At 40.4% G+C, this 12,184-nt stretch overlaps 1 protein-coding gene across 1 annotated transcript in view; it reads left to right on the plus strand.

Moving 5' to 3' along the window:
* The window catches only part of VWA8 (von Willebrand factor A domain containing 8), a 524,780-nt gene that overhangs the window by 340,852 nt on the left and 171,744 nt on the right, over positions 1-12,184 (plus strand). Inside the window, exons 31-36 of the mRNA XM_073663915.1 lie at positions 4,094-4,210; positions 4,301-4,365; positions 4,446-4,571; positions 5,241-5,350; positions 5,625-5,779; positions 11,154-11,349. Of these exons, the coding sequence (XP_073520016.1) occupies positions 4,094-4,210; positions 4,301-4,365; positions 4,446-4,571; positions 5,241-5,350; positions 5,625-5,779; positions 11,154-11,349 (769 nt within the window). The remainder of the gene's footprint in view (positions 1-4,093; positions 4,211-4,300; positions 4,366-4,445; positions 4,572-5,240; positions 5,351-5,624; positions 5,780-11,153; positions 11,350-12,184) is intronic.

Below are 12,184 nucleotides of genomic sequence, written 5' to 3' on the forward strand. Positions count from 1 at the left end.
GAGGCCCAGAGTTTTTAACTACTAAAGGTAAAGGGCCTAGACAGGATGGAGTATGAGAGATGAGGAGAGTGCCCTGGGCGGTATTTCCAGAGCATCAGTAGAAGAGAAGATAAGTACCGGTCATATTGACAAAGTAGCTCCCCTAAGGGAAGAGAAGACACCGAACCGGGGGAGTGAGTAAATGATTCTTGCTAGCTGAACTGTAGTGTCGAGCTGGATTATGGAGAAGTAGTGATGAATAATGAAGACTGAGAACAAATAGAGAGAAGAGAAAGGGATTGAATTTGTGTGAGGAAAATGTTACACATTATTGAGGAAGCGTTTGAGAAGATATGTATCTGCTATCTACTGCATATAACCCTTCCTAAGTTAACATTCAGTAAAAAATTTAATTTGAGCTGGTGGTCTGCCTCATTGAACTGTCAAACATCTGGTCCTGGCCAACCAACAACATCGGTATCATGCAGCCTGCATGATTGTAGCGCCCCCACAGCCCAAGTCCACCTAGAACCCCCACATTCATGCAACGTGCCGAGGCGCAAGAGATGAGTACCTCGCCCACAGCTAGAGCCAGGTTTCTCATAGACTGTAAGCTTGCGAGCCGGCCCTCTCTTCTTTAGTATCTGAGTCATGTGTTACTCTGAAATGTCTTTATTGTCTGTACAAGTCCTCTCTAAAATTGTAAAGTGCTGTGGAATATGTTGTTGCTATAAAAATAAAAATTATTATTACTGCCCCTCCATCTTAATGGGGTTAAAAGTTCCCTATTCTGCTGATCGATGCAGTTCTAGCAGTCCTCCACCAGCAATCAGTAAGATATAACCTATCTGGTAGATAGGGGATAATTTGATTTCAGATGACAACCTTTCCAAATTCAAAACCTTCTAGTTTATGGAGAAATCTGTAGACCGATTCCCTGTAAAGCATTACGTGCTCATATGTACCCGTGCAAAATTTGTGGAACATTTGCAAATTTTATTCTTTTAAATTATTAGTTTTAAAAAATCATACATTTCTAAATGATGTTGTGGAATCCGAAAGATGTTTTGCCGAATCTTGTTTGGTGACCTGAAACGTTCACTCTTTGCTTTCCACTTTGTTGTCTCTTAGACTCCATCCATGGGCAGGGTATATCTGCTGGTAATAGTCTAGCCTAAAATGCTTATTGATTGTTTTGTGATTCTTGTAATTGTAAAGCCTTTTTAATGCATGTCTTAGTTTTATGTAATATTAAAACAATGATATTTGCTATAAAAAATTGTTGTTATTGAAGTGGAGAAAACTGAAACAAATAATGTTTATGGCTTATGAATTTTTCCTTTAAATTTTCAATTATTTCCATTTTACTGAGACATACTGAAACTTCAACTTTTCCATCCTGCATAGAAGGTGACACAATAGGTTTCTACTCATGGAAAAAAGTATAAAATGTAACCCTAAGAAAGTAACTACTGCTGTCAGGCTCTGCAGTACTTTCTCCACATGGTAATCCGCTGCACTGTACACAGAATGTGTCCACAAATGTTGGTCACTGTCCCCAGTGGTGATCCTTTTCCAGTCTCCAATGTGATGCATTCACATGTAAATATGTATAGTAAAGTAAATGGAGAACATACACTATATGGTCAATCTGGTTTGGACACCTGCTATCTCACAATCTCTGCTCTAGTTCATCCCAAAGGTGTTTGATAAAGTTGAAATAAGTGCTGTGTGTAGCCAATAACATACTAAACTCACCCAACCACGCCTTTATGGACCTTGCTTTGTGCACTGGGGCACTCTCATGCCAGTACAAGAAAGGGCCCTCCCCAATCTGTACCCACTTACAATAGTCTAAAATGTCTTTGTATGTTGAAGCGTTACCTTTATTAGATCTAAGGGGCCTAGACGAACACCTGAAAAACAAGTCCACAACATTGCCCCTCCTCTACCAAACTTTACAGTTGGCACAATGCAGTTAGGCAAGTATTATTAATTTTACATTTGCTAAACCAAGGCTTTTCTACCACAATAGCAGTTTGAGAAATGTGGTTATTCAAAAAAACTTGTTTCCTCAGCTTCCAGCATCCAGGAGCAGTTTGCTTTACACCACTTCATCCGACTCTTGGCATTGTGCTTGGTGATGTAAGGCTTGCATACAGCTGCTTGACCATTGTAACCCATGCCATTATACTCCGGACACACATTTTTTTGTGCTGACGTCAATGCCAGAGGAGTTATGGACCTTTGCTCTTATTGAGTCAGCTGAAAGTTGGTGACTTTTATGCACAATGCACCTCAGAACTCCACAAACGGAGTCTGTAACTGTACATGGTCTGCCTCTTTGTGGCTGAGTTGATGTAATTTTTAAACACTTTCACTTTTTATTAATACCATTCACATTTCATTGAGGATTGGCATTTCACAAACTTGGCATTTTATAAGAGTACCATGCACTAAATCAGTGAGCTTTTTAGAATGAACCATTCTTTCCCAGGTGATTATAAAAGCAGATTGTATGGCGATGGACTGGATGTCATATATCTACAGTCATAAGATTGAATGAAAAGCTTGAATGCAATGAATGAGATGTGTGTCCCAATACTTTTGTCCATGTAGTGTAGGGCATCCAGCTTTAGTGTTTGTTTTTTTTGTGTTAAAGAGGACCTTTCACCAATTATAATCATATTCAACTAGGCACACTATGTAATAATGGCTGTGGAGAAGAATAAAATATGTATTTTTTTCTTTTTAATTCTGCCTTTATGTTGAGGAGATATTACCTGTAAAAGTATTTGGCACTTAATAAGTTAATTTTTTAAAGTCTATGTGGGTGTTTCAGAGTTTTCACTGGGGGTGTCTACTTCTTCTACATGTATGATGCTGACCAATCATAAGCAGGCTGAAAAAGCAGAAAAAGAACACGCACCACCATAGCTTAGAGCAGGTATTTCAGTGTATGAGATGTAATGATGCATATCCTGGTCTAGCTTCATGCATGATTAGAAACACAGATGACTAGCACCTTTCAGATAAGATCCTTGTGGGGTGAGGTGCAGTGTTTAGCTGTGTCACATTACAAACCCTTCTATCAGCTCTCCCTCTCTTTTAGCACTATCAGCTCTGCTGTACTGCCCCTCCCCCCACACTGCTTGTCTAGCTTCTTTTTTTGGGGAACAGTTACCTATGACCGGAGTTCTTGTGGTATTATAGCTCAGCTCTATTCATATTAATGAGGCTGAGTTGTAATACCAGACACAACCCATTGTCAGAGGTGGTGCTGCCTGAAGAATGGCCACGTTTTCTAATCCTGGACAACCTCTTTAAGAGGCACCAGTGAAATCATTGAGCGATTCTTGTAATACTCAGCGAAGGTGGATCATCCTCTTCACTCCAGCTTTCTCCTCTGGCCTGTAGAAGGAAGTACCAAGCAGTGGACCTTATATATAACATCCCCCAACTGGGCTGTGCCCAATGCTGCCAAGTTTTTTAATAATCATGTAATAAATGTTCTTTTTTTCTATATTATGTTTGATTGTCTATTAACTGTTCATAGGTTGCAGGTTTACTGCTTGGAACAATGATGCTAGTTTAATATATTTGGATATAAGTGTCAGCCATTGTGTATTTAGCTTATCGTCTCATTGCTTCACATGGACAATATTAATGGGGGAAACGGTCATTGTTCAGGATCCTTCCTTATAAGCCTTATATCTGCACAAGTGCTTCAGTTGTAGTGGATTCAAGCTGTCCCTGGATCTTGATGGCCTCCATTTAATATTACAATTCTGCTACAACAGCTGTAAATTCCTGGCTGGCTACCACTTATATAGCTGCACAATCAGCTGTTTTCTCAGGGGTGCTGGGAGTGGCACCCATGGTGGCCATTTGATCGTCCTAGTGGCCACATTTCTCTGATGAGATGACTCGATTACATATGAGATTGTCTGTAAGACAATTGTTAAAAGTAATACGCTTACAGGCATATCACAACTTTGAAAGCTAGAATATAATGTCATGTTTTCAGGGTTTTTTTTTAATCAAAGCCTAATAAAATAGACATATCCACTCCTTGCCATTTATCATTATTCCTTGCTTTTGTGTTTCTTTACAGAGTAATGTCATTCTTTTGTTGGATACCCAAAGCGGAGAACTTCGCCGTATCGTGCTGTCACAGCAAGATGCAGAAGCTCCAAAAAAATCATCTTGGTGGGGTAGTAAAGAGGCACAGGTAAGCGTCTCCATGCGTCTGACAACGTTAGCACCACTTTCTAACACCAATCTAGTTGTTGGTTAATGATAAATATCTGGTTTATTTTAGGAAGGTTACAGAATGTGCAGAGAGTTTTCACACAAGAATTGGCTGGTGTTCTTTAAGGAAAACAGGTAGCGTACGATATAAGCCTCACTTATTTCTCTATTCCAATAAATCCCAGCAGATTGAAGATTTTTTTGTTTTTTTACAGTAACTGTATTAATGTCCTGGATGTTCTGGAGGGCACTACACACGAAATCTCCTTACCAATCAATCTCAAGTCTGTGTTCTTGGTGGCGGAAGATAAATGGCTCCTGGTTGAGAATAAGACCAATAAGTAAGTGTGTGTTGTCTTCTAAACCAAATGAATAAACTTTCTACAGAAAAAGTGAATAATGGTAAATAATTAGAATTTTTGCAGCTTATACTTTTCTCCAAATAAAATATCATTGCACATTAGCATCTATGAGGAGCGGCCTGAAAATGTCATAATGACAACACCTTCCACACACTGGTCTATTAACAACTGCACAAACCCATCATATTTATTAAACACACACATATATAAAAATATATGTGTGTGTATGTATGTATGTGTGTATATATATATATATATACTGTATATATATATATATATATAACTGTATATATATTTGTCACCAATAAATTTCACCATTCCCGCAGTGTTCAAAATCCATACAGCCACAGAGCACCCGGACAGAGCAAGTCCCACCATCCCATGCTCCTGTCTCCTCAGTGAATAGATAAATGAAGTATTGAGTTAATAAAAATAATTTTTATTCCAAGACCTTTGAGTTGCAGGATAATTTCACCCGTAGAGATGATTTTTGTGTTGACTGCCTTCACTAATGAGAGGTGGAAATGTAACTAATGCAATATGAGACAAAGCTTTCATTGCTTTGGGATTTGTAAACTACATTATCAGTCACAAGCTGTTCTATATTTGGGATACATAATGCCCTTGTTCCTATTCGGCAATCTGCAGGAAATTTCTTCTGACCACACCTTTGCATATGGAAGCTGAGGACACCGGCGTTTGCCAGTTGCATGCCCTTGAAGAGGAAGCAGCGAGCACTGGTTTTGGAGTGACAGCAGGTATTTAATGTAGCAGTAATACTGTGTCCAAATAATCCTGGATCCTTACAAAAACTAAAGTGTGTAAAGTATTCTGTTTGGCTTACTTTACCTATTGTTTGGTTGTGAAATTTCTTAAAGGCAAGTAACTTATAGCACATGTTGTTTGTACTTGCTCATTGCTACATTTAATGTATTGGGGTTTAGTATTTATATGTGATGTAGGGTCCAAATAGTGCAATAAATAATAATAAGCAGGAGATAAAAGAACTGAGTTTACCTCCTTTTTGTCCAGGTTTGGAGCCCAGCAATCTACAAGTTATTTCCAATGATCAGCTGCCTCCTGAGAACCTGAGTGCAGCGATTAACCAGAAGATCACCTCTCCTAATAGAATATTTTCGGATGAAAATAACTATGCCTCAATAGTAGTAGGATTTCCTGACCTAATGGTAAGAGCTACAAAAGTCAAATTTACTCAAATCAGTACATTCTACATTTGTATGTGAACGCTATTCATTTGCAGGCAGCATGTTATACAGGGAATGGGTTGGTTCGTTCCCATAAATGTCATACACATCCATGGAAAGAATTATGAAAAGGCAAAGCAAACTCTCCATTGTGGAGTATATGCTCTGTATACAATATATGTAATTGACATTGCAATTACATGTCTATATACTTAATAGACATTGCACAATCATATTACTATTTTAAGTACTAACAAAGAGAAGTCAAGGAGATTTTCAGAATTGTGGGCTAGCGGCTATGTTGCAAGTCCATAGCCACCAAACCAGAGCCCTGCGAACCTCCTCCTACCTGCTGAGTTCCATGGCTCTTTTTCTGATTATTATCCCAGGTGTGGTCATATGGGCGTCATGCTTCAATAATAATGACTTTCAGGGCATGCTAATCAGAAGGTAGGAGGAGGTTTGCAGGGCTTTGGTCTGGCATCTGTGGATTACAGACTGGCCGCTGGACCATGCTTCTGTGAGACTCATTTCTAGAAGACAACTATTATTGCCCATGGTACCATAAATAGCACTTAATACAGAATCATAGAATGGTAGAATTGGAGGGAACCTCCTGGGTCATCTGGTCCAACCCCCTGCTCAAAGCAGAATTCACTAAATCATCTCAGACAGATGTCTGTCCAGCCTCTGTTTGAAGACGTCCATTGAAGGGGAACTCGCCACCTCTTGTGGCAGCCTGTTCCACTCATTGATCACCCTAACTGTCAAAAAGTTTTTCCTAATATCTAATCTGTGTCTCCTCCCATTCAGTTTCATCCCATTGCTTCTAGTCTTTCCTTGTGCAAATGAGAATAAAGATGATCCTTCTACAATGTGACAGCCCTTGAGATATTTGTAGACAGCTATTAAGTCTCCTCTCAGTCTTCTTTTTTGCAAGCTAAACATTCCCAAATCCTGTAACCGTTCCTCATAGGACATGGTTTGCAGACCGGTCACCATTCTGGTCGCTCTTCTCTGAACTTGCTCCAGTTTGTCGATGTCTTTTTTAAAATGTGGTGTCCAAAACTGGACACAGTATTCCAGATGAGGTCTGACCAAAGAGGAGTAAAGTCCGATAATGACTTCACGTGATCTAGACTGTATGCTTCTGTTAATACATCCCAGAATTGTATTTGCCTCTTTTGCTGCTGCATCACACTGTTGACTCATGTTCAGTCTATGATCTATTAGTATACCTAAGTCTTTTTCACATGTACTGTTGCTTAGCTCTATTCCTCCCATTTTGTATATGCTTTTTTCATTTTTATTGCCCAGATGTAGTACATACAATAAATTTACTGTATTATCATTTTATAATATATTAGCACCATCTGGTCTATCCATTTAGATGTAAAATATAATTTTTTCCTTTGTAAGGTGGAAATAATAGTGCAGTCAATCTTAATAGTTTCAGATATATCTTTTTAGATTATCTGTGATATACGTCATGAATGAAAACGTTCTGCTTATTCTGTGATTCTCATTACTTATAGCCAGAATGTCTGACTAAGGGTAAGTGCACACGTTCAGAAATTGAAGCAGAAATTTCCTGAGCGTTTTTGCCTCTCCCTGGTAGGAAAAAACGGATTTACATGCGTTTTTGACGCGTTTTTACATGCGTTTTTTTAAGTGTTTTTTGAAGCATTTTTGAGCTCCAGTGAATGATTTTCGAAGCTAAATAAAGTTGGTGGGACATTGTTTAAGCCCTTGGCTTACCATAAGAACTGGGGTGAGTATATTGGTTCCTTTAAATGATTAAAGAATGTGTGTATTATATTTCAAATAAAGTGTTTACACTGTGTCTGTGTGTTTCTTTACTTTGTTTGGTCATGAAAAGGTCTGATTGACACCTTGACATAACCAACCAAAGAACTAGGTATCAGCTAGTCCCATTCACCCAATCTTCATTAGCATTTCTATTCTTGTAGTTTATGCAACCGCTGTGAGCTGATTTTTTTTGTCTGGGAAGGTGCCACTAGGCAAACATTTCCCTGGCCATTAAATAACATCTCACAGCTGGTTCGTTAGCCGCTATGCCCCCCCGATCAGCACTCAGCAGTGCTTTGGACACAACGTATGTATGTTGCGTCCAAAATGCGATGTTTTAATGCCGCACTTTTGTTGTCGGTACATGTGAATCCACTGCATATAAGGACACTTCAATTGGTCAAAATCTGCAGCGGAGACTAGCGTGTCCGCTACAGAAACTGACATGCTACGGGTGAGTTTGGGTATGTGGCCACGATCAGGAGCTGCTGCAGGTTTGACGGTGTGTGTATGTACAGCGCCAAATCCGCAGTGTCCAGATATTACAGTATACTGGATGGGATCTCTAGAAATCCCACGTCCACTATGCGTGCATCAGAGGCTGAGAATCACCCGTGGACACTGACATGCGGTGCGTCTTTCAGGACCGCAGCATGTCAAATTCTCTTGTGGAGTCGCTAGTCTCCACAACAGAAAGTTGACCACTAGAAAGTATTGAATGCTGTAAATCCGCATGGTTCAGTGAACTCATGCAGATTTACCTGCATTCAATAGAATGCAACATTTTGGACGCAGCAAACATTTGCTTCCAAAGCGCTGCTACGTCTGAATTATGGGCACAAAGCATAAAATTAATAAAAATGGCGTGGGCTCCCACATCATTTTTATAACAAGCAGAGGGAAAGCCGACCACTGGGGGCTGATATTAGTAGCTGCGGAAGGGGCCATTAGCCAAAAATGTTCCCTGACTATTAATATCAGCCCACAGCTGTTTGTTTAGCCTTTACTGGCTAGATTACAGGGGACCCCAGAAAAAAATTGACGTGGAGCCCCCCTATAAAATCTAACCAGCAAAGGCTAAACTAGACAGCTGCGGGTTGATATTAATAGCCAGGGAAGGGGTCATGGGTACTAGCTCCCTCCACGGCTATTAATATCACCCCTCAGCAGTCCCAGAAATGGCGCATCCATAAGATGTGCCAAGTCTGCCGCTTAGCCTCGCTCTTCCACACTGCCCTGTAGCTGTGGCAGGGGGTAATGGGGTTGGGGTTCACGTCAGCCTTGTATTGGCGGCTGATGTGAAGCCCATGTTAGTAATGGAGGGCGTCTATAAGACGTCCCCATTACTAATCGCGTGGTTAAATGGTCGCCGCTTTTTCAATAAAAGACACGGCCAGAATAAAGTATTTTAATTAAATAAAAAACACACACGGTTCTACAATTTTTTTTATTACCCGCCCCTGCGAAGCCCTCGATCTCCTGAAAAAAAAAAACATAAATGACAAACAATATTCCTCACCTGTCCGCCCTCAACGACGTAGTCCATGATCACGATTGTCCCACGACGATCTGGATAATTTCTACAGCTGTGATAACAGAAATCACTGATGTCGCAGCTTTAGAATACAGCACTGTATACTGACAGGGGTGTAAAATCTCCCCTATCAGTATACAGTGCTGCAGGGGGTCAGTGGGGTTCATCAGCTGATGAGCCTCGGTGAGCTAGAGACCGTGGGAACATTCTTGTGAATGTTCCCACGCTATGCATCAGCTGATCGGTCATGAGACTGATCAGCTGATTACCGGCTTCAGCAATCAGCTGATGGTCACGCGACCATCAACTGATTGCTGTCGGCACTGATCACCTGATGGCCACGCGACCATCAGCTGATCAGTGACTTCACCAATCACTTGATGGTTGCGTGACCATCAGGTGATCAGTGACGTCACCGCAGGTCCTGAAAGTACACTGCGGGGCGCGAAGCCGCGCCCTGCAGTGTACCGCGAGCCGCTGAGGAGGATACCGGGGGCTGCTGGACAGTATGGTGAGTATGAAGATTTTTTTTTTAATTTTCACTTTTTTATTCTTTTTTTTTTTTTTTACTGGTGCTGGCACTCAGGCTGGGAGGAGCAGGCTGCTGCTTCTCCCGTCCACACTGCTCTAGCTGTTATCAGCCAGAGCAGCGGTCGGATGAGAGGAGTAGCAGTCTCCTCTCCTGACCCAGGTACCAGCCGCAGCGTGATTCCGGCTCGATTTTGTGCCTATTGTTTTACATTGAAACGCAACAAATCCATATGTATAGATATTATACATTTGAGTTTGCTACGATTCAATGCAAGTCAATGGGTGCGATTTCACCGCAAAATCGCGCCTGAATTGGTTGTGCTGCGGTTTGTGCCACAATGATAATCCGCAAGAATCACAGTAAAGGACCTATATAGTTACGGTACCAACCAATCTCACAGAGCTCGTACCTCTTCAAGACAAATTTTAAAATATAACTTTTAATATCTGTATTAAATTATTGACAGCCAAAAAATAACAAACCACAACAACAGTGCACAATGAAAGGAGGGGATAGTGCCTCACCTTATTTAGGCCCTATCTTAGTTGCGCAGGTATTAAGTCATATATGTATAGATTTGGTATTTATTTGTATTAAATGGATCCCTGGTCCAGGACAATTTATTAACTGAGATCATGAATTATATATAAGTTGATCGGGCATTGAGTATTATCTTGAAATGGATCCTCTGTCCATGTCATGGAAATTTAGTAGTGCTTTTTAAGATTTATCCTTCTATGTGCATGATTTTTAGCAAACAAAAAAAAATGTAAAAATTGATCCTTGTTATGCTCTTTGATTATATTCATGCACCCTTTTGTATCTGTGGCCAAATTGTACTGATCAGGGCTACAGATATATAAAAACTTTTTGAGTATTTTTTACATTGTTTCTATTTGTCACAAGAAACTGTGTGTTCTCCACTAACAAATCCCTGTACCCCATTGGCCGTCAATATAGGGTGTTGTAGGGATCCAAGGGAGAGTCATCTTTGAGCGGGGCGCCATTGCGCAGGAAAATAGGGTGCCAACCTCCGCGGCAAGGTAGGGTGAGATAGGGCCTAAATAGGGTGAAGCACTATCCCGTCCTTTCATTGTGCATTGTTGTTGTGGTTTGTTATTTTTTGGCTGTCAATAATTTAATACAGATATTAAAAGTTATATTTTAGAATGATAATCCGCAGCGGAAATTTCCGCATCATGTGCACAGCACATGCGGATTATCATTGCTAATCATGGCAGACCTTCTACCAAGCAGTTTTAATGTGGTAAAACCTCCGCCAAAACGCATTAAAACTTCATGGTGTGAAAGCCGATCTCCTCAGTGGTGGAAATCCACACAATGCTGAAAGCCACCGCATTAGTATTCTCAGCTCAGTGCAGATCAGATTCCCTGAGCTCTGGTGAAAGCCATGGCCTCTGCAATAAATGCTTACTGCTGTTACAGTTGCTTTGTATTTTATTTGTTATTTTTTATTGTAGTCTCCTAGTGAAGTTTACAGCTGGAAGAGAAAACATCCTCTAGGCAATCAAGCAGATTCTCCGAATGATCACTTTTTCCAGCCAACCAAATTTGCAAACATAAAGAGAACCAATTGTATGAATTTATTAGCGGCTAACCAAGTGGTCAGAGCTGTGTCTTCTGCAGATGTGCCGTTAAAAGAAATCTACCCTAAAGGTAAAGCTCATTTTCATCATTTGTTTTTTTTATTCACTACGTAAACTTTTTTATGCATTCCATTAAATTGACTATAAAGTTTATAATCTTGTGAGAAGTTAAAATACGAGCATTAAAGAAAGTTATCATATGACCTGCAAAGGGTGCGGAAAGTATTCAGACCCCTTTAAATTTTTTACTCTTTGTTTCATTGCAGCCATTTGGTAAATTTTAAAAAGTTCATTTTTTTTCTCATTAAAGTACACTCTGCACCCCATCTTGACTGAAAAAAAACAGATGTAGAATTTTTTGCAAATTTATTAAAAAAGAAAAACTGAAATATCACATGGTCATAAGTATTCAGACCCTTTGCTCAGTATTGAGTAGAAGCACCCTTTTGAGCTAGTACAGCCATGAGTCTTCTTGGGAATGATGCAACAAGTTTTTCACACCTGGATTTTGGGATCCTCTGCCATTCTTCCTTGCAGATACTCTCCAGTTCCGTCAGGTTGGATGGTGAACGTTGGTGGACAGCCATTTTCAGGTCTCTCCATTGATGCTCAATTGGGTTTAGGTCAGGGCTCTGGCTGGGCCAGTCAAGAATGGTCACAGAGTTGTTCTGAAGCCACTACTTTGTTATTTTAGCTGTGTGCTTAGGGTTATTGTCTTGTTGGAAGGTGAACCTTCAGCCAAGTCTGAGGTCCAGAGCACTCTGGAAGAGGTTTTCATCCAGGATATCTCTGTTCTTGGCCGCATTCATGTTTCCTTCAATTGCAACCAGTCGTCCTGTCCCTGCAGCTGAAAAACACCCCATAGCATGATGCTGCCACCACCATGTTTCACTGTTGGGATTGTA

Source organism: Phyllobates terribilis, unplaced genomic scaffold, assembly GCF_046119375.1.
Source record: "Phyllobates terribilis strain yellow unplaced genomic scaffold, ASM4611937v1 Scaffold_2__4_contigs__length_985480577, whole genome shotgun sequence".
Classification (NCBI taxonomy): Eukaryota; Metazoa; Chordata; class Amphibia; order Anura; family Dendrobatidae; genus Phyllobates; species Phyllobates terribilis.